This window comes from Siniperca chuatsi, linkage group LG5 (genome assembly GCF_020085105.1).
Source record: "Siniperca chuatsi isolate FFG_IHB_CAS linkage group LG5, ASM2008510v1, whole genome shotgun sequence".
Classification (NCBI taxonomy): domain Eukaryota; kingdom Metazoa; phylum Chordata; class Actinopteri; order Centrarchiformes; family Sinipercidae; genus Siniperca; species Siniperca chuatsi.
In genome coordinates this window covers 4495077-4518023 of record NC_058046.1, presented here as the reverse complement: position 1 = coordinate 4518023, position 22947 = coordinate 4495077, and the positions used below count along the sequence as shown (strand labels likewise).

Sequence of the window (22947 nt, the reverse complement as noted above, 5' to 3'; positions counted from 1 at the left end):
GTAGTAAAAAGACTGTAACTTTGGAAGATAAACCACTTGATTTGATTAACTCAAACTGATCTTTTAAGATGATTTGTTGATGAAGACTGTGAGATGTGGTTGAAAGCTCTGAAAAAGCTAATAAGTAGACCTTAAGTTGAGATAATTTTATCCCACATACTGAACCTTAGGTCAAGAATGAACTTCTGTGCTCAGGGAAAACAAGACTGTGCAAAATTCTTGTGTCTAACATCATAACAATTTGAAATTTTCATGACTTTAAGCCCCTTGTGTTGATGTGTGTAAGGATGAAATGATGAGGGTGTGTTTGTGCTGGAAGTGTGTTACCTCGTCAGACTGTTGCACGGTGTCCAGGGGTATCAGTGCTGTGCCGATCATAGTGTCCCAGATCAAACCTTTATTCCAAAGCTCCACCACCAGACCTGACTCCAGATGACTGATCTCACTGTAGAAACAGAAAAACACACATTAACGGTATAACATACAAGGTAAAAGTTCAAACCTGGCATCAAAATTACAAAAGGGCCAAGACTAGGGATTTTCCATTGATGAAGTTAGATTTTCTGTAGATGTTGCTCTTTTCTTTGTCTACTGAGTAATGGTAGCTATCACTGCTTAATGCTAACTACACACTACTTCTTCTGCGTATTCTAAACAAACTGTAAAACACATCCCTTCCTGTCAACTGGAGGATTTTTCCCGAGAAAGATTGACTTGACACTGAATCAGCAGTGGAGAATATGACGCATTTATCGAAATATGAACGTTGTGGATCATCAAGATGCTTTTCAATTCTTCTCCAGGACAGCAAACGGAAAATTCCCAAAGTCAGTGTTCAAGTGTGTTTATGTGTACCGTATGTAACAACTTTTTCGCAACAACAGGTGTCATTGAGGAAGGGGTGACAACATTACAAGGTCAGACAGACCTCTACAGGCAGCAGCAGGTGTTGGGGCGGGGTTTGCATCTGAATCTGAATGCCATGAGATTTTTTTCTGGGAAACTCTTATAGTATATTATTACATAAACCTACAATTTCACAAATTTAGCTGACATTAAAACATAGTGTCGCTTTTCTTACTTTTTATTTTGTTTTCCATTTCTGAACACAGAATGGTTGCATCCTAGTGGCTATAATTTATCTATTTTAAAGATTTTTGAACTTCTCCTGCTACATCAATTAATGTTCCTCTGAGCCACTTTGAAATTGTCCCTCCCTGCACGATGTCTTCTGTTATATGCTGATTTATGAATGAAAGACACCACAGAAACGCTGTTTCCATGTCACTTTAAATGCCTATAAATGATCTAAACGCTTAATCATTATGTTGCAGCTGATGTTACTCAACAAAAATAAAACTGTATTTGGTCCATACAGGTATCTTACCTGTGTTTTTATACACATACTGCAGTGTTTCACTCTGGCATTGGCCTTAGTCTGATGCAATACAGTACCTTTCCTCTCTCATCAGGTCAGTAAGTGGGCCAGTCTTATCCTAAAGTAGTGAGGGTAAAGGACGACAGCCGTCATTTTCTGACAGATCTATCTTAAAGAGAAGACAAACTGTCTCCCCTCCTCATCTGCATATTCATATTCATAGTCCCATTCATATTCATATTGCCTCAGTTTGGCTGTCAGTCATCTCTGATGACACTTCACAGCTGGGATGATGGAGAGAAGAGGGTGGGCGGGAGAAGCACACTGAAGAAGTCAGCCAGCTGAGCAACGAGTCGAATCAAAATGATGATGTTCCTACATGTTAGCATGATTACCATTAACCGTCTCCATTCATGTGTTTACATGCTTGTGTGACTGTGAAGTCTTTGTGAAGATTTTACAAGAATGGTTAACCGTTGTAAAAGAGATCATATTGTGCTAATAAATATTCTTGAACTGAGAAAAGTGTAATGAGAGCAGACGCCAGAGACTCATCCAGGTATCAGGGGCATTCCGGTTTTAACCAGCAAATTGTAATCAGTGTTTCACCTGGCATAACACAGCACACAATATGGCTGAGGCACCAACATGTGCAGTCACCTGCATCCAAAATTCACTGTTTGGGACCCAAACCGTCTGTACATATCGGAAATCAGCTCCAACCCATATCTGCTTTCAAACCATGGATGTATTAAACATATAATGAATCTAAACATGTAAACATGGTGGCTTATTCCAATGAGAGCTGCTTGCCCAGCACGAACACCAAATAAAAGAAATTCTCTCACTACCATGAATGAAAATAATTAATCTAAAAATATTGATATGTTGGTATCTTTTCTGTTGGTGGCTTTTTTAATATATATTAGACTTTATTCAAATGTGCAGGAAATTGTCTTCACAGATTTGCAGCCATTTATTTTGTAATGAATGTGTTTGGTGAGGTGCAGTAAAAAAAAAAAAAGAAAAAATATGACCAGCCAAGTGGATGCTGTTTGCCTCCAATCTGACAGCAACTCATCATGCAACGAATAAAAAATAACTACAAAGTAATCAGAGTAAACTTATTATTATTTTTACAATATAAAATGTTTGGATTTTTAAAATCGGAACCTGAAACTGCATCAAAATGCATTAAGTGATAAGAAATCATGACATACATGTGTCTGAGGTTTTTCAAGTAGTTTGTGACACTAGCTAAAATGTTAAGAAATCTTTTGAAAAAAAATGTCTATACCAAAACGAATCACTTGTTTTTCAATCGACATTTCCATCAAATTTCATTGAAATCAAGTTTATCTCACTAACTAGTCCTTGGCACAGGTGAAAAGTGAGGTTTGAATATACCATAATCAAAAGCTTTTCATTAATATTGTTTCTTTTTGTTTCATTTTAATTATTCCTTCAATGTAAAGTACTTTGACTCAGTGTATGAACTGTGCTTGTCTTGTGTCTAACTGATTTTCCCTGCAGTCTTGACTTTCCAGCCTCCCTTGTTTGTAGCCAAAATGCAAAAGCACTATTTGGACAACTTCTGTGTTTTGCTAGTGTACCTTGTTCTTGTCACATCGAGGCATTTTGGGAGCATGAGTCTCAAAAGGCCACGGTGAATAATACCACCCATCGGAAGTAATGTATTTGTGTAACATGACAGTCAGACCTGGATCAACTGGCTTAAAGAAAAAAACAAAAACAAAAACAAAAACAAGTGTTTTATGACCTACTGCCTGATTTTAATCCATGAGATTATTTAATTGAAACCATGAAACATAAAACCTCAAATAGGATTAGAAATAGGTCTGACTTTGTCCATCCATGCAATCTGTCTCCAACCTGTCTCTGACTCACAGACCAGATGTGTGTGTGTGTGTGTGTAAGAGAGAGAGAGAGAGAGAGAGAGAGAGAGAGAGAGAGAGAGATCTTGCAGCTTTACATCCGACTCTGCCCTCCATCAAAGCCCATCCATTATTTAGGGAATGGTTTGTGTTGTAAGAGGGAATGAAATGGTGTATTTTTATCACTCAGAAACCACACAGACAAACACATGCATGCACACATACACACAGCCATCAAGAGCAGAGAAAGAAATTGAAAAAAGAAAGGAGGGTTAAGACGAGGGGAAAGTAAAGTGTGTGTGGTCATGCTGAGCACGAGGCTTGATGGAAGTTATGGGCTGAGAGGGAGGATTGGGAGCACTTTGGGGAACAACAGGTGAAGTCACTGGTGAAATACAGCTTTTTACATGTTCCTGTGACGAGAGCTTAACACAGGCAGGGACAATGCTCTTCCACCTCATGAATCAAAGCATAAAATGACCAAATTATCGCTCAGGTTTGGTCATTAGCAACATGTTTTATTAATATTTTCTGCTTCTTTGATGTGGTAAAACACAATTTTAAGCATGTGGAATACTCAGTATTGTCACATAATGTATTTTTGTCATGCAGCAATAATTATTGAGTTGATGTTCTTAAATAACAGATTTCAGTCTTGTCATACCGGTTAGCTATATGGCCACTGTCATGAATAACTATCTTGCTAGGCTAGTGTAAGGGTGTGTCATTGTGTCATAGGTCACTGCAGTACTGGTCCTGTATGTTTTATTCTATTTTTCACTGGAATTTACCCAGATGTTTTTAAAAGGAGCAAATCAGTTCAAACACCTGACTTTTATGTCCCTTCAAAATCAAATGTTGTTATGTTTCCTGCTGGGAGAAGACACTGATCATCACAACTTCTGATAAACCAGGTCATAAAAGGATTCCAGTGACAGAAGGTGAAAAGAAAAATGAGGTGATGCAAATTAGTCTAAGTAAATAATAAATAAAACAATGGTTCAACAATTTTTTGCACTGCAAATGGTATTGTCAAAGATTGCGCCTACATTTTTTCTTTTCTTTCTCTTTTGAGATGTATTTCACATGTACAGATCATATTGTGCATTAAGGCCCACCTAAACAAAGCACCCAAATGCCATGTTCATGTCATATCAAAGTAGTAATTAAAATGAAAGTTTAATGGATTTGGTGTTATTGTGTCAATGCACAGTATTTTAATGTTCATATCAACTCTGTTATCATAAATCATAAATATTATCTTGATGACGTGAACACTTACAAGTTGATAACGTGAATCTTGTCCATCCATCCCATGTGATGTGAACACAGCGTTACCTATCCTCTAGGGTGTAAATGAAAGGCTCTTTGCTACGTTGCTAATATGCAATTGGAAATTGATATAAGTATCCAGGTTATGCTTTCTTTAAAGCCAGATGTGATTAAAAATACTCTTTCTGACACACAGCAGCACTGAGTGTTGCTGACAGGATAAATAAGAGCAAGGGAAAAGGTTGTGATCAGACAGCAGTAAATCCTTCCTGTCATTATAACTTGATAAAGTCATTGGCTAAAGACTAACAGAGGTTGATGTGGAGGGAAGGAAAAAGGTCACCATTTTTTGAAACTTATACACAACTTAATTGACAGAGAACTGGAAGAGCAGACTATGACCTGAATCATCAGAGAGAAAACACCCAAAGAGTAATGTCTCAAGAGGCTCATAAATATAAAGATAAACATCATGAAAAGAAATAAAAAACATTCATTTTTATTCTTAGTTATCATACCCAGATTAAGACATTTCCTAACAAGATTTTCAAATTTACCACAGTTGAAGTGTCTAATTAATGACTTCACTATTCATTTGAAATTCCCTAAATTCCCTCAAAATAAAAGGAATACAGGGAACTCTATGAATTTAATATAGGTATCCAGCATTAAAATACTAGTTACCTACATTAGATAGACAGTTATACAATGTTACCCTATATAGGGGATCTCTGAACTGTATCACTCAAGACATCTAAAGATTATGAGTGGCTGGTGTGATGAGAAAGAAGCAGCAGTGACATAAAGGCTATGATCTCTGACACGATACTGTAAATCAGGTCAAAAGATTAAGACCTTCAGTAGCATGTGAGGACAGTACTGAGAGGGACAGACAAACGGAGACATAAGAATGAGAACGAGTCAAGGCAAGATAAGGCATCTCACTAGTCTTGCAAGTCATGCCTGTGGTGAAAGAAAAGAAAGACAGACAACAAGACAGACAGCAAAAGAGAGAGAAAACAAACAACTGAGACAGACAGCGAGAGATTGAATCAAAGGACGCATGAGCAGAGATGAGCATGTGAGGCCTAGTGACCCTGAGTGTAGAGGGATCAACACTGAACTTATCCCCTTATCCCACTAGCCAACCAACCCACCAATCAGCCATCACACACACACACACGCAGGCAGCTGTTCAGTGAAGATTTGATATAGACTACACGAGAATATGAGGATGAGCACATTGATCCTGTGCGGAGTGACAAAAATGTTGCATTGATTTACAAGAAGGAGGAAGTTTCCATAAAGATAAGAGAAGATTAAATGATAAATAATAGGAAATGATTAATGATGGGAAAAGTAAGTATTAGATCTTGCAGTGCTGCTGCAAGATCTAATACTTACTTATGATACCAAGTAAAAAAGTGATGCAAAAAAACCCTGTTATATGTCAAAATTGCCACAAAAAAAGTTTAGTTATTTCAGTTGTACATATGCCAGTGGACAATTTTAGCCTGTTGGTTGTCATGTGTTTTGGCAGTAATGTTGCATTCATGCACAGTTACAGATTCCAGTTAGATTGTGGGCAGAAGTGCAATGATTGGCATGCCAAAGTGGATGTTTTGGATTGAGGTTTGCAAGACTAAAAGAAGCACAAACCAGCAACATCTTGGAGCATCACATCATTTGACGCACATCAACTGATGCCCATAACACACACCAGATACGCCGCACAGAAAAAGTAACTGAGATACAGTAGACGGGATGCACTGATTCAGTGATTGAATGTGATCAAATTGTTAACAAAGATGCTAATAGTGTGTGGGCTCACATAGAAAACAGGTGCAGGTGATTTCAGCGGGTGCTTTGAAATGCGTCATATGCTGACAGCGTGTGTTGCCCTTAAACGTGTAGCCTTGGTGGCCTAGAGGTTAATGCGCCAGCTATGAACTGCAACATCCCCGGTTCTCATCCGGCTTGGGAACTTTGTGGCATGTAAGTCTCTCTCTCTCTCTCTCTCTCTCTGTGTCTCTCTGCTTTGGCAATCTACCCATTGGATTTTGGTATTTATTTGACTGTTGCTGATGCTAGAGGAGAGGTCAGAGGTCATCAAAAGCATTAGAAATCATCTTCTGAAGCATGAATATACACAAACTGTTGGCCAAAGGGAAATATTTACCTGACGGTGGCACTAGACAAAAGGTCAAAGGGTAACCAAAATCAGAAGGAATCATCTTATTGTGACCATTTATTAATTTGAGTTTCTCTCAAGTTTCTCTACCAGTTCTTGTAACTGGTAAGATCTACAGTATAATCAAGCTGCAGAGTAAATGACTACAGGAATGGAAATTGGAATGGAAAAGACAGAAAAACATGTAGCTTTTACAGTTTGGAAATGACTAGTCGACTACAGGTGTACCAGCTTTTAGAAGACAAGGTTTAGTTTGAGACTCACCAGTCTTTGTCATTTCATTGTCACAGAAAATGTGGTAAAAGTTTTTTTTTTGTCATTCTCTAAATTATATAAAAATGTTTTTTTTCTCAAACAAAAAGCATTTTCATTATAAAGAGGAAATTTATTCACCTTGGAGGGCTTTACTCAAAAGCTTTGCAGGCAAATTTAGAAACTTTTCCTTGCTTGCAGCCAGTGAGAAACAGCAGTAATCCAACATTAACTGTGTGTGTGTGCATGCACAAGTCCTGTTCGCTTACTAAATAAGGATAATTTATTGGATTCTGGGAGTATAACTTTGGGGCTGGTTTTTGAGGCAGGTGCTTGGCAGGTGCAGAAATATGAGATTCCCAATGGTCACTACCACTTGTTGATGTGAACTGTCTTTACAAGTCGGAAACTGGTAAATAGAAGAAATGTAATATTTGGCATTCGGCTCAGCTGGTTTCCACATGCTAACCTGACGCTAACTGGGGCGCCCTGGGGTTTAAGGTGCTGACCAAGAACCGCTAGTCCCAACTAAAGTCTTTTGTTGCATGTCGTTCCCCATTTCTCTCTCCATCATTTCATCAAAAAACTGATGATAAAATGCCTCTTAGAATGTGAACATGCATGTTCATATTGAACATGCTAATATTTGGTATGTAACATTTACTGTTATCATATTAACATGCTAAATTTTGGCATGCTACCAAGTTAACATGAATGCAGTTAGCATGATAACGTGCAACACTACAGCATGTTACTGTAATGTAACATGCTAATACTTAGCATGTTGACATGGTAGCATTAGCATGTTGTATTAGCATTAATATCAAAGTACAGATGAGTGTCACAGGAATTTACTTGCTGGTTTAGCGGCCCGGAATTTACCTGACTTGACAAATACTCTGTTTGCTTTTAGGAAAGTCATATACCTTTCTTCAGTGAGCTAAGTCGGTGGCCAAGACGTATGTGTTAATGTATGAATCTATGTGATCTGTACCAGTTTGAGGCAGGAAAACGTTTCCTGCCTGTGAATACCTTTTCTAGATGAATCAAGTATACATACAACCAGATAATGCCTCATTAAGTAGTCTCTTTCATTTGCTTACAAATGTACATCATGATGAAAAGAGACACTTCAAAGCAGTGTGTGTTAAACCCTCCAGCCTAAATGGATGTACTGCAGCTGGAACAATCACAATTATAACCAGAAATGTTAACAGCCAGCTGTAAACAAAAGAAAGAAAGAAAGAGGGAGTGCTATCAGCAGAAGAGAGATTGAGATTGAGAGGAGCTCTGAGTGCAGCTGAGAATACCGTTACTATTCTCTACTTTCTTTTTATTTTCGGGCAGGAGTGTGAGGGTATATAGTCCCATATAGTCCCACTATATTCAAAAAATGTAGAAGGCTGATATCTCCAAAACTCAGCAACTCACACCAAAACAATCTAGATGGATAAATATCACTACAGGTAAGAGGAAAAATATGTATTTTTGATTTTGGGGTGAACTGTCCCTTTTAAAGAGTCAGACTGCACATCTGGTAGGGGCCTCAGTGCCTCTTCACCACCCAGCTGTGAGAAGGTCGTCTCCCTGCACTCCCCTTTGCATCAAACATGTTTGACACATTGCAGATTATGTCATTCAGAATAATGACAGAAAGTGTGTACACGACTTAAGTGTTGCTGAAAGTGTTGTATGTACAAAATAAAAACCAAACAATGATAAATTCCAGTTTCTGTTTATTGTCAGTTTTTTTTCTTGCCTGCTCTATCTCCTGTGTTGTGGGTATCCTGTATCATTAGTTCTGGTGTGAAGAGGACAATTAAAACTCTGTAGATGGGTTATGATTTCCAACAAATTATCATTACTTGGGTGTTCAGCCTAAGCCTCAAAGATAACATTTTTACAATGGTGGTAAATAGAAAGAAAATTGCACTTGCGGTTTGCTTGAACATTATGCAGTACTGCACATTCACTATGCACATTTTCCCTCCATTCATCCATTTTCTGATTTTCTTCAGGGTGGCCAGGGGGCTGGAGCCTATTCCAGTTTAGGACAATTCAAAGTTTTCAATTGACTTAACCTGCATGTCTTCTGAGAAACACATTTTCCACATTTTCATTCAGTAAATGTAAACTTTTCAGTATAGTAACAATACAGTAATTCATTCTATATCCTGTTAAGGAAAGATTTAACAGATGTGGCCTGTTTGTAAAAGGGTAAGTAGCATGAGAAGTGATCACTGTGGCTGAACAAAAAGACACCTAGAGAGACTCAAGATTCAGTGTCAGAGTACTGTCCACACAGATGATATCTGGAAAGGGCAGGGCAAAAATTACCACTAAAAAATTAAATGACACTGTCTGAACCTGCATCCAGAAACATGGCATGCTTTAAAGTTAAGTCTCCACCATTACAGTAATAACCTGTTCTAACTAATGCAAATCTAATGCTGGTAAAAGCATACATTTTACCATGTGAGCAACAGGACACATACAGCACAAATAATTTGCTTTATATGTTTTTTTTCTCCATGTCATATAGCTAGAATTTTTATTGTTTAACTTTCTCTGTTATTTATGCTGTGATTTTATCATTTGTGCAATACACTAAAAAAACACTTTTAAGCACAATCTGAGCACAGACTTGAGCTGGCCCTATGACAAACATGGCTGTCTCAACCCTTCATGTTGAGACCTTTTATTCTGGTAATCCAAATCAGTTGCAATTCCTACTCGAAACCTCCAACAGTGCTTCAACGCAGCACGCTGCTGCTGCCCCCCATTGGGCCGACTGCTGCTAATGAGTTTTAAGTGCTAATTAGCCATTTAGCATAAGAGGCTATGGGGTTTCTTTTGTATATAATCATCAACATCTTTTCATTGATTATAGTTATCATCATTATGGTAATACTAGATGGTATTTTACTTGAGTTGAACTCTTGATATAATTTGCCAGAATCACCTTCTCACTGTAAAATATGAGGCTAAAAATTGTACATCTCTATTATTTCAACAGTGTACATACAGGAAAGAACAGACAAGTGTGATGTGTTATGTAGTCTTTGTCTGAAGCAGTTATTTTTCAAAGAGAAAGACATGATGAAAGTGAAAATAACGGTCTGAGTACATCTGTTAGAGGATAGGGTAATAGCAGAGATTATGAGCAGCATGGGGAGGAGAGGAGAGGAGAGGAGAGGAGAGGAGAGGAGAGGAGAGGAGAGGGGAGGAGAGGGGAGGAGAGGGGAGGAGAGGGGAGGAGAGGGGAGGGGAAGAGAGGAGAGGAGAGGAGTGGAGAGTCTTATGTAATGGATGTGGATCTACAGTCAGTCTCTCCAATCCCTCTAATCAAGTCTAGAGGGATCAGTCTGCAGGAAAGATCTGTACAATACATAACTGATGTGTGTGTGTGTGTGTGCGTGTGTGTGTGTTTGTGAGCATGTATTACTCATGTTGTGGGGAAATAAATCTGTTTACACGGTCACATTGTGGGAACTCGCCTTCCTTTTGGGGACAAAATGCAAGTCCCCATAACATAAATCATCAATTCTGGGGTGAAGATTTGGTTTAAGGTTAGGGTAACATTAGGTTTCGGCAAGTAGTGTTTATGGTTAGGGTTAGGATAAGTCTCCAGGAAATGAATTTAAGTCAATTCAATGTCCTTTCAAGGATGGAAACATGGCTCTGTGTGTGTGTGTGTGTGTGTGTGTGTGTGTGTGTGTGTCTGAGAGAGAGAGAGAGAGAGAGAGAGAGAGAGAGAGAGAGAGAGAGAGAGGGAGAGAGATTAGTGTGTATGCCTAATGCTTATGAGTGTTTTACAAGCTGTAGGCGATTTGAGGGGGGATGCCATCCCCCTTGTTATCAAAATGACCAAAATCCGCCCCCATCCGCTCAAAAGATGCTCTGTGCTTTGTCTCGTAGTGACGCTTCACATTGCTGCTTTTAATAATCGGCACAATCTCCGAACATATGAGACATACTGGTTTTGAACTGCCTGTGGTAAGACTGAACATGGAAGAGCCTGTCCATTCTTCATTAAAAGCTCTGTTTTTGCTTTCTCCTTTTCTCTTTTTAGAGCACACCATGGGAAATGATTTCTCCGACTCGTCTCATTTCTACTCTCCCTGTGTGTGTGTGTGTGTACCTCACTGACTCAACTAGCGGGCCACTAAACCAGTGCCGTAAAGGCAAGGAAAGCTGTGCCAGTTAAAATAGAAACGCTCCGTCAAAATGTAATAATTCTCAACAATTTAACAATATTCTCTACAGCAGATCGGGGGAAAGAGAAAGTGCAGCAGCAGCATGACAGGGGCCAGGTCAGAAATGAACAGAGCTAATTACTCATTCAAATTCTAACTTGTAATTGTTTAAGAGATAACAGAACGCCTATGTTACTAATGCAGTATAGTTGCAGGATAAAGGCATGCAGGCGGAAGTAAAACAAAAACCCAAAACTCTGAGAGAACTGTATGAGGAAAAAATATACAAAAATATACAAGACATTGATTATACTCATGAATGTACTCAGGGTTGTATAAAACAATATCCAAGTAAATTAGCCAGTAAAGTTTTGATTAGTTTACTTTCTATCTCGGTACCTGAAGAACCGTGTCAAGACCTGTCAGTACTGAAACACAGAATGATACAAGCTGAGAATAACTTCAGCCAGCTGCATCAGAGGTCAGGTTACAGGCTTGACTTGATAAAGCAAGGGGGGAAATATAGAAAGAAAGAGAATAAAAGAATGATAGCACAGAGTAAAACCACCTTCAAAAATCCAATATAAAAGAAAATTTATTTCTCTACTCCACAGCCAGATATAACCACAAGTCAGACCAGCTGCCAAAAGAAGAAAAGCAACAACTGACAAAGGGACTTCAGAAAAGAGTGACAACCTGTGATATACTATACACTTTTTATTGGCAGTGAGAGGTCCTGTCCCAATTCATTGTGCATATAGCCATCCAGTAAGAACTGATTTGGTGATTTGCTGGTCAATAGAAATCTAGACATCATCAAATTAAAACCGGCCTAATTTTGTTGAAAATGTTTTAGCCATGCTAAAAAAAACATGGCTCTAGGGATGGCAATGTTGTTCAGTTGGTCCACCACTGTGGTCCTATCTTCACAGCTAGGGTTGCCATAAAATTTTGCCATAAACTAAGATGGTTAAAATGGTAAAGATTTTCCTGCTAAACATCATCAGCATATTACCATTGTAATTGTCATTGTGAGCATGTTAGCATGCTGACATTAGAATTCAGCTGTACAGTATCAGAGCAGCTAGCATTGCTGCAGACTCTTGACTCTGACTATATTTCAACATGCAGTTAGGACCTGTGTCACATTAAAATGTAGTCAGTTAAATGCTAATGAAAAAACAGTTATATTTAACCTGGATTGTCGAATTTTGTCCTGTTTTAACCTAGATGCCTAGACAACCGACAGACTGTTCTGTTACACAAAAAAACTAGGGACAAATCTGAAAAATGTACCAGTCCGTTTAGCTGAAAAGAGAGCTAAGCCTCATTTTTGTAAACAATTCTGCTTTGGAGAACAGAACAAAAATGCAAGAGCAGTTCAGAAAACATGTTGTAAAAATGCCTACAACTGCCCCATCTGAGCCAATCCACCTAACATTAGACCTGTTAGGCTGTCGTAGTGCTTTCTCTTATTCTGCTGGTTACATGTCTCTCCACCAACAGATGACGACACCATTCCTAAAAATATTTTCCCTCAAAATAAGTCCTTATGGATGTGGATAGAAGGAGCAGCACTACTTTTGCAAGCATAAAAAGTGAAGTGGGATCAGCTATATCTGTACTTTGTCTCCCTCATGGAATCAGACTGGGCTGGACAATTCATTAGATTTATCAGTGACTCATCCACTTATCTGAGCTCGGCATGTAATTTCACTTTCCATCTATCCTACCTGCTCCAACCACAAATTCCCATTTAGTAGCCTGTGCCAGTCGACCAGACTGGAGTCCCACAGGCGGCTGACACTCCCTTTCCATTTCAGTAAGGCCTATTAAAACCAGCTAGCAAGTCAGCTAGCAGTGGATACCTGGCCTGTATTCATCTAAGGGCTGACACACACTCCGAAGCTTCAATTTCTCTCTGCATTTGTCTTAATGCATCCCAAGAGGTTGGTGCCAAACATGCTGTTGCTGCTAATATGTGACACTGAGCCACTGAGCCAAAAAAACAACTGGAAAAACTGTCATTTGAGCTACACAAACCTGGTGCCATAGATCCATAATGGAAATGTATTTTCATTGTATTATATTCAAATATATTGTTGCCATCATGTGAAAACCTTGCAACCTGTAAATTTGCAAAACGTTCTGAACACACCATGTTATGGCAAGACAGATGACTTAAAATTCTTGCTACATGAGCATTATGTGTGATATACATGTTTGGATTTTGAGTGTATATTTAAAGGAATATTCATCAGGAGCATGTCGGTCATTTTTATCCCCATGTACAACTTGAAGAACTACATACCTGAAAAACAAAGCTGAATGAATACTGGCTTATATTTTTATATCATGCTTTTCGAAATTTCAACCTACAGAAGAACATATAATCCCTCAGTGGACGGTAAAACATTAACATCACTACATGTAAGGTTTATATTTATAATATGCAGCTATTGTCAGAAGAGAAAAAAATACTAAAATAAAACACTAAAATGAGTTACTTAAAAATAAATTACTGATGTAATGATGGCAGAAAGGATCATCTGAGTCTTCATTGAAAATTCCCAGTAATTGATAACCTGGAACCTGGAACTCCCAAACCGCAATAATAATATCTGTTTCTCTCTGCCGTTGTTTGTTCACATAGAGCCTAACGTTAGCTAGCTGTCACATGCCTAGCGCTAGTTCCAGCAGGCTTCTGCCAGACCAGCATATCGTCAGTTAACTTTAACCCAGCACGGTTCTATGTGAGAAAACAACGGCAGAGAGAAACAGACTTAGTTGCTGTTGAGAGTTCCCGGTGAACTCACGGAAGCCTTTGCCGTGGGTTTGCGGTGACGCCAGAGGCTTCAGAGCGGACGAGGGGACGGCTGGTTCAATAAGAATGACGTTCTGTATGTAGATGTAAATCACCCTCTCCTTGGCCCCTCCCCTCAGACCCGACCTCGAGCTTCTCAGCCAATCACAGCGCAATAAATGAGCTGCCATCCGTTTCCACTATACTCCTTCCATTTCCACTATGATCTCTCTCACACGTGCATAAATTCGTCTCTTAAACGCATTTATTTTCTTCAGACATACATACATTTTCCTCTTACATACATATATTATATACAATATTAAATGTATACATTGACTGCATGTGCATGAGAGCAACTGCATGAACGTGTGACTGGAAATATATAAATATGCGAGTGAAAATATGTGGGTGTAAGAATGAAAAGAAATGAATGTGAGAGTGAAAATATATGTATGTGAAAGGAGAATGTATGTATGTGAGAGGGCCAGAATGTATTATGGCTTGTACGGCCCCTCATAAACAGCAGCAGGGTGATACTCACAACATGAAGTCTTGCTCCCAACATGGCTGGTCCCCACGGACTGTGATGGTGGTGCTCTTCACATTTTGCACCTTTAATGTTACATAGGCGTTGAACTTGTCTGGAAAAGAGGAGAAAAAACAATTTAAAAAATGTATGATTAATTTTGATTAGCATTTTGATTTAATCGCTGTTTGGGTTAATGCCATATAAAGCATAAAGTGAGGAGGGATTTTATTTTACAGAATCATTCATTTTATGGGAACAAAATTATGTCATTTTCGTCATGTATACATTTACATGTTAAAAACGTACTTATTGACAAAAAAAGTCCAATGTTATAAAACAAACACAATTTTTCTTTTGTCCTGTCCTGTTTATACCATCCCGAGGCTCCAGTGACCCATCTCAATTATTGATTGAACTACTGGGTAAAATATAAATTCCCTCTTTGCATAACAATACAGTAAATAGCCATTATTTTTGGAGCAGTGAAGCATCTATTAAACTCATCAAAAGATGAAGGGGAGATAACAAAGGCTAAAAATCCCAACCATCAGGGATTTTTCAGACAGAGGAGAAATAATATAATTACCCACACAGGACAAACAACAACAAACTAAAGAACACACACACTAAGGAACACACATACAGTCAGTTAGAAGATTTCATGCAGAATGTAATATTATACACTAATATAAAGGAGATACAGACATCATCCCCTACCCAGCTGCAGGATATGACCACAAAACACAGAGCTTATGCTAATTTTAACTTGTGCAATGCATTATGCTTTTTCCTTTAAATCACCAAACAGTGCAAAGAACATAAACCACTGTGGGCAGCATATTTGTGCAGAACTGTCAGACAGCATTGATCAAGTGCAAGTCAGATTAAAGGCAATCAACATCTGAGTCATAACTCATCAGAGTCCTAAAAAATAATGATGATGTCTTTGCCAACATAAAACAGGATCAACAAACATGTATTTCTTCTGTACTATACTGCATCCCATAAAAAAAGGTGGGATCAAATGTCTTTCCCCACACTGTAAAATCCAAAAAGTTAATTTAACTCAAAAGAATTGTTGAAACTGATTACAATGAAAACTTTAAGTGACACTAACTTAATTTTGTAAGTTAAAGAAACATCCTTGATTATGTATGTTTTACTGGGCATTTTGTTGTCATAGTACAAATCAAAATCGTGTATAGCTAACTTAAACATTTTTATGACCTTTAACATAAAATATTTAATTTTTATTTTCTGCTGCTGTCGAGACGTGACTGAACGTTTTAAGAAAGGTGGGAAAAATTATGACAATGAGACAACGTTCAGTAGTTGCCAAAAGGTATGAGACCAAAACAAGTCTCAGTGAAGCTTAAGAGGTAGCCCTGTCTCCCAGAAATTACATTAAAATACTGCTAAGTTTTGAAAGAAACATAATTGCGTTGTTCAATGGATACTGTGGAGTGAACATGTCCTGTCTCACGCTTCAAGTCAGTGTTGGATTTTAATGAACCCAGGCCACGATCTTTCTCTAACCTCGACAAATTGCATTGAGTGCCTACATAAACATAACCACAAGACATTAATCATGCAAATGCTATGAGCAGATAAAGTAAGGAAAACAAATTAAATACTTTGTCAGTCAACATTTTGCAAATATATATTTAGTACGAACATTTCGCGACTTTTCAGGTACGTTCATCAGAAATTTTTCCTCATTATGTTGATTAATAAAACGCTATCTGTGCAGCATTACATTTCCTTTAAATTGTATTTGCTTTTGCAAATTAGTTGTATATAAATGTAATTTCTAGGAGACGGGGTTGCAAGAGGTGAGAAAAGTGTTCTGAATGTCTTGTACTGAACATCAGATGCTACTAAAATGCTAAAAAGGGAATCCAAATACCTAAAAACCTACAGGTTAAATAACAAATGCAAAGAGCAATGAATGAGAAAGGGCACAGTAATATTTTTTCAATAAAAATGTGCAAGCAGAAGTTTCATTTGTACTGTATGCCTTTCTGAATCTCAGCTGGACTATGGCTCTATCCTCAAGAAGAACTAAGAGTGTTTAGCGCTCTTTCCTGCCATTGAAATGATATCTGATATTACTGCGTATTTTTAATGTCTTTTGTTTATTTCTGTTCCCTTCTTCTTTACAAATCAGTTTTTATTCTGCTGTAAACCTAAAATTGTATAACAAAACATCATTGCCATTACTATTATTAGAATTCAGTAATGTAAAATATAAAGATGCAGCACAAATATGGAGGTGTAAAATTCCGTTTTCAATTTATGAATCCTCCATATTTGGTCACCCAGGACAAAACAGTGGGAGGACAAAGACAGAACAGAAATGAACAATTGCACCTTGAATAACTCTGTTGTGTGCCTTTTAATAATGCTCATTTGCAAGAAAGTGTCACTATTAACTGTAGAAGCGCTGAACAAGGAAGATTTTGTACCAAGAAAAAGCCACTTAAGAATCTCATTACATGTTCTCATCACACATTGATGTCTGTACAGAGAACTATATGACCCGCTCCCATCTTTTCTATTACACCGGTCCATTTTCAACATTGATCCAGGCTTAATATATTCATATTGACTCTGTTGCTCCTCTTATAACCAGAAAACGCACTAAGATGAAACCAGCGCCATGGTTTTCAGATGACACCCGTGCACTCAAACAGATTTGTAGAAAATTTGAGCGCAGGTGGCGTACGACAAAACAAGAGATTTCTCACCTTGCAAGCATACACTCTATGCTAGCATACACTCTATGCTAGCATATTTCTCTCACTTGATTAACATGAACAAAAATAATCCACGGTCTCTAGTTGGTACTGTTGCCAAAGTGACACAGAATACCTCTGCCAATAGCTCTTCATTCAATCTTCAATCTTTACTAGCCTGGTAACTGCTTTCACACCTACAACCTGCATATTAGACCCTATACTGTCTAACCTTTTTAAGGAACTGTTTCCTGTTTTAATTAGTCCTATTCTTAAGATTATCAATAAGTCACTTTCGGTGGGATCTGTGCCCTCAGCCTTTAAACTGCCATTATTAGACCACTGCTTAAAAAACCTATTATCGACAAATTCTGAACAATTATAGACCCATTTCCAATCTTCCTTTTATGTTGAAATTACTAAGGGCTGTCACTGATCAACTTACTGCCTACTTTTCCAACAATAATCTTTTTAATAAATTTCAATCTGGTTTTCAGTCCCGTCATTCTACTAAAACTGCCTTGACCAGAGTAGTCAATGAGCTACTAATTACTGTTGATTATGACTTAAAGATGATTCTGCACTTTAAATAAAAATGTATTGATTCAGTCATGTTAAAACTGCATGTGAGTATTCTACAGAAAACAACAGGTAATCACCCTCTCTTTTCCGTGGAAGTTTCTCCTTGTTGTCATTGAGGGTCTAAGATTATAATTTCATAATGTGGATGTTGTGAAGCACTATGATGTTAATGGATACAGCATTGTCCTCTTTTACTGCAACTACTGTATACTTGCACCCATTCTTTAATTTTTTATCCACACTTGCAAAGATGTTGCCTCTTTGCAGACTTCTGAATTGCTGCCCACATCAAATTTTTTTTCAGTGATTCAAATAGCGACAGAAATATTGTAAAAAAAAAAATGGCAACAAAAATTCGATTGATTGTTATCTTACAATTGACTTGTTGACTTACAGAGATCTGTGTTGGCATACAGTTTGTCATTCATCAACGTGGAAAAAAATAATGAATACCACCCCCTCCCAAACAGATCATGGCTAACGTGACGTCAGACTGAATAATGAAGGGAAGCGAAATGGAAATTCAGTCTTATCGTTGGGAAGCAAAGATTCGCAATGTGTGAAAGGGCTGCCTGGTGTGAGTTTGCTGCTGGCTCTGTGCTGGACAAAAAGAGATTGTTTTAGACTGTTCATAATAATACAAATTTGAGTAACCAAGAACTAGAATTACCGCCCCGCCGTTGTTGTATGCCTCCAATCAAGTCCAACCTGTCAAGTTGCAGTTTAGATCCATGTCTGTCCAGACTCATAATATATGTAGTGAATACGTGGGAGGAATTGAATAAAAAGTTTTTTTGGCTAAATGGAAGTTATCCCTATACTGATGATACATATGTATGATTCCAGTGAATATACATTAATGTTTAACTGATTAATGAAGGACTATCATAGATGTATTGGCTAAACAGGTACACATGTACTTGATTATTATGTAAATATGGATTCTTATGGATTATAGCTGCACAAAATGTGGTGCTTTTGTTTTCTCTTGGCATTTTTAGATGCGAAGCCACTCTGCGAGCTGTAGGGGGAAATTCACTCACACACTCACAGGATCACGATTAGTTAGACACACTCCAATACGTTGTTTGCAGTCACGTGATTCTGATGATGCTCGAAATTCAGAATGAGGCAGGAAGTGAAAGGCAGAATGGACAAGATGGAGGAAAGCCCGTACTGTGGTCACTCATTGTGTTGTCCTAGTCAACATGTGCATGAAATCTGGAATCGCCCAATTTATTCTTAAATGATGGCTAAAAACCTATTTTGAGGTCACAGTAACCTTGACCTTTGACAACCAAATTCTAATCAGTTCATCTTTGTGTCCAAGTGGACGCCAAATTTGAAGAAAATCAACAGCAATCAAAAATAAAAACAACAACAACAGTCGTTTCAGGAAATGACCAGTAGCAACATATGGTGACGTTCCAGTGACAAAGACCTCTAGTGGCCGAAGGAAGTAGTGTGACGTTGTTATATTGTCCAACGAAACATCAGAATTTGAGAAGGCTGTTCACTTGCCATTTCGTATCAACAGTCAGCGTTGGTTTAACCGTGACCACCATCGTTCACCAACCTTAACTAAGTATTTATTATTTTAACTATGACAACAAAGTCCCCCTAACCCTAATGAAGTAGATATTTTAAACAAAACCACGATCTTTCCTTAGTCCTTACTAAGTCATTTTTGTTCACAAATATACCCAAACCTCAACCAACTTTTATTTCTCTAACAGTAATACTCAACAGTTTTGGAAGGCACTGACAAATAATCCCATCCTGCTGATCAGAATCAGATCACAGACCTGGTCAGATCAGAAAATTTATATGTGTCATTCTGGAGGGAAGTTAAAAACTATGTATTTTGGCATTTAATATGGAGGAAATAATATAAGAAAAAAATATATAGCCAATATCTGACTGACCACACCTGTTCGATATTAGAGCAAACCATGGTGTATGTTTGCTGATAAAAGAGGAATTAATTTACTAAATAACATAATTGTAAAAAAACAAACAAACAAAAGAATTGTACATTATATGAATAGAGAGATTTCTGATTGTTCAAATACAATGTAGCTTTAAAATGTGCTTTTTTTTGCATTCCTTTGTCATACCAGAGGTGCACAAGTGACAGAATCAGTTGGACTGTCATCTGTATGTGCAGTGTGGTCAGATGCATATCTAACGTAATCACGATGTGGGGACACAAGGGACCTTTAAATTTAAATTTTAGGGTTCAGACTTGATTTTTGGTTAAGATTAGAGTAAGGGCAAGGCAGTGGTTATAGGTTAGGTAAAGTCTCCATGGAATTAATGTAAGTCAACCCAATGTCCAAAAACAGGTGTGTGTGTGTCCTGCTGTCTATCTCACAGTGATCAGCATAATCCGCATAAACCGAGGAGGTCTGAGCCACCAACCACCTAATCCCTGCTTGATTACCTGCCTCAAGTAGCCCACTCTTTAGATGGACAGAGAGCCCAATGTGCATGAGACTGAAAGAGCGTATGTAATGTTGATGCGTGTATTCTTGTGTCCTTGTACATCTCTGTGTTCTCAATCTTACAACCATTTTCTTTTGAAGAGGGCAAGTGGAGCTGAGAGCAGCGTAAAAGGCATTTAGAGCATAATGGTTAAAGTAAGAGCTTTTTAATATGGTGCAACATAAAGCATGCCTTCATTAGAGTACAAAGATGACAAAAGATGAAAAGGAAGACATGGTTTATGTTGAAACACTAGTTGTGAACCTTATTAAAAATCTCTTACGATATCCATACGTTTTTCAAATGTATTTTTTTGGCGCTTTGAGCACCACAAGTCCCATATAGTCCCATTATATTCAAAAAATGCAGACATCTCTACGGCTGATATCTCCAAAACTCTGCAACTCACGGCAAAACAATCTAGATGAATAAATAGCACTACAGGTAAGAGGAAAAATATGTATTTTTGATTTTGGGTTAAACTGTCCCTTTAAACTCAAAGTCATGTATGCTTCATCTCTTATTCTACTAACACACAGATCACTCTTCATGAAATGTTTGTGCTAAACAATGATCCCTTAAACAATGCCTGTGGATGTGAAGTACTTTTCAAATGTAAAGCCAGGATCAGAAGTATATCTTTGGCCTCTCCTGCCTGAAAGCAAGCAAACTACCTATTCTGACACTGTGAGCACCTGGAAAGACATCATTGTCCTGTAGTCTGAACCCTGCATTAGAGTAAGCAGGGAGTAAATCAGTAGCATCCACTGACTCTACAATGTGGTCAGTGAAACAGTGTTGATTTGTGGACATGTATGAATGTAGGGCATTGCCAGGAAGAACCTTGTGCACTCAATCAATTTTCAGTAATCACATTCGCAAAAGGGATCCTTAGAGTACATCAGATCTTGTGTTTTGGTAAGCACACTGTTGCACACAGATGTGTTTCTTATGTGTATCCAATTTCTGTCTCACAATCCCCCTGGAGGTCTTTGTTGATTGCATCGTCCTGCTTTAGCAAAGAGAGCAGGGCAGCGCTAAGCTAATATAACATCGCTGGGGAGAAGAAACACTCCAACTGACAGAGCACAGGATGCCCCCTGTATTTCTTAATCCTTATTTATGCAGGGAGGGTTGACTAAGGACTTGACCTGCTTTATAGTCATACACTTACACACATTCACACACCTGGGAGCTTCCCAGTACGGTCCTGTTTTGTGGCCTATAGCTCCACTGGATGAAAGACACAACTGAAGAGCATGTCCAGGCTTTCAGGAGAATCCTATTTGATTCAGTGAGCCTAAAAGTTAATTTTGACTTCACTGGTTATGTTAAAAACACAAACATCAATCACCCGTCTCATCAGTCTGTCCATGTTGTGTCACTTTTACTCCACTGACACTTCATGCGTCTTGGACACATCAAAAAAATATCAAATCTCGTAAAAGACAATTGAAAAAAGCAACCACAATCCATTACAGATGGATTGTCATCCAACTGCTCAAAGCACATTGGGAGATAGTTTGAGATGTTTTCTGGCCAGTTGGAAAGGGGTAAATGCTCGTAATCATACATTAGTTCGTACATATTTTATAATGCGTAATCTTTTACGTAATCTTTAATGTATATGGTTTATATACATTAAAGGAATAGTTTGACATTTTGGGAAATATGCTAATTATCTTTCTTGCAGAATTAGATGAGAAGATCAACAAATATGAAGCTACCACCAGCAGCTGGTTAGCTTGTTAGCTTGGTTCTGTACTGCAGTTGGCCACTGGGGAAAATTGTGAGCCACACCAACTCTGCCACACCATATCCAACACTCTAAATACAGCCATGTGTTTAGATTGTTATCCAGGCATGTCAGGCTAGTGCTTCTTCTATTTCTTCTTCAGCAATTTTTTTATCTGAATATTGCTAATGGAGACAAAGTTTAGAAACTGTACCTAGATTTTATCCTGATATGAGACACATGAAATGTCAAGTGTAAATGTGGCCTATCTCTCTGAGACAGGGAGGTGATAGGGTTAATCTGGAATAATCCATCATTCACTTAAGGGGGTTGCCAGGTCTGTGATTAAGGGGACGAGAGGATTGGCAGGGTGCAGACAGTCCCATTTACTGCCTGAGCTAACGCTGGTAAGGAAAAATTAGGAAAACACAACTGGACAAGCCATGAGGAAAGCATAAACATACAACACAAAAATAAACAAAAAGGAGGAGAAAAATATAAACACACACACACAAGCTTCCTCTAGTAAGCAGCAACTAGCAGTGGTGGGGAGGACATATCCCAGCATGCAGGAGGAGCCTCTTAGGGAGCAGCCGACGTCATTTATAATTAAGTGGCGATGACTTATGAAAATAAATAAGTTATATTCAGTTACACATGGATGTTCGCAGCGCGGCCAGGCGGGATGACATTTACTAGGCTGTCTACAGTAATGAATACTCTATTATGGGAGGGATGGAGGAGGCTGCAGAGTGAGGGAGAGAAGTGGGGAGGGTGAGCGGAGGAGGGCTTCTGGTGGATGAAAAGAGCTGAAGGAGATTTTAAACTGAGACTAAATTCTTTTTATCTCACAAGTGTAAACAGACCAGATGTTCTCTTTTTATTTCAGTAG

The 22947-nt window shown here is 38.2% G+C and overlaps 1 protein-coding gene across 2 annotated transcripts in view; it reads right to left on the bottom strand.

Annotated features, from left to right (window-relative positions):
* Positions 1–22947, bottom strand: part of LOC122875723 (protein unc-13 homolog B-like) — a 177741-nt gene that overhangs the window by 128856 nt on the left and 25938 nt on the right. For both annotated transcript variants that reach the window (XM_044195163.1, XM_044195166.1), the window contains exons 3-4: positions 14532–14631; positions 328–445 (exon numbers count right to left, since the gene is read on the bottom strand). In XM_044195163.1, the coding sequence (XP_044051098.1) occupies positions 328–445; positions 14532–14631 (218 nt within the window). The remainder of the gene's footprint in view (positions 1–327; positions 446–14531; positions 14632–22947) is intronic.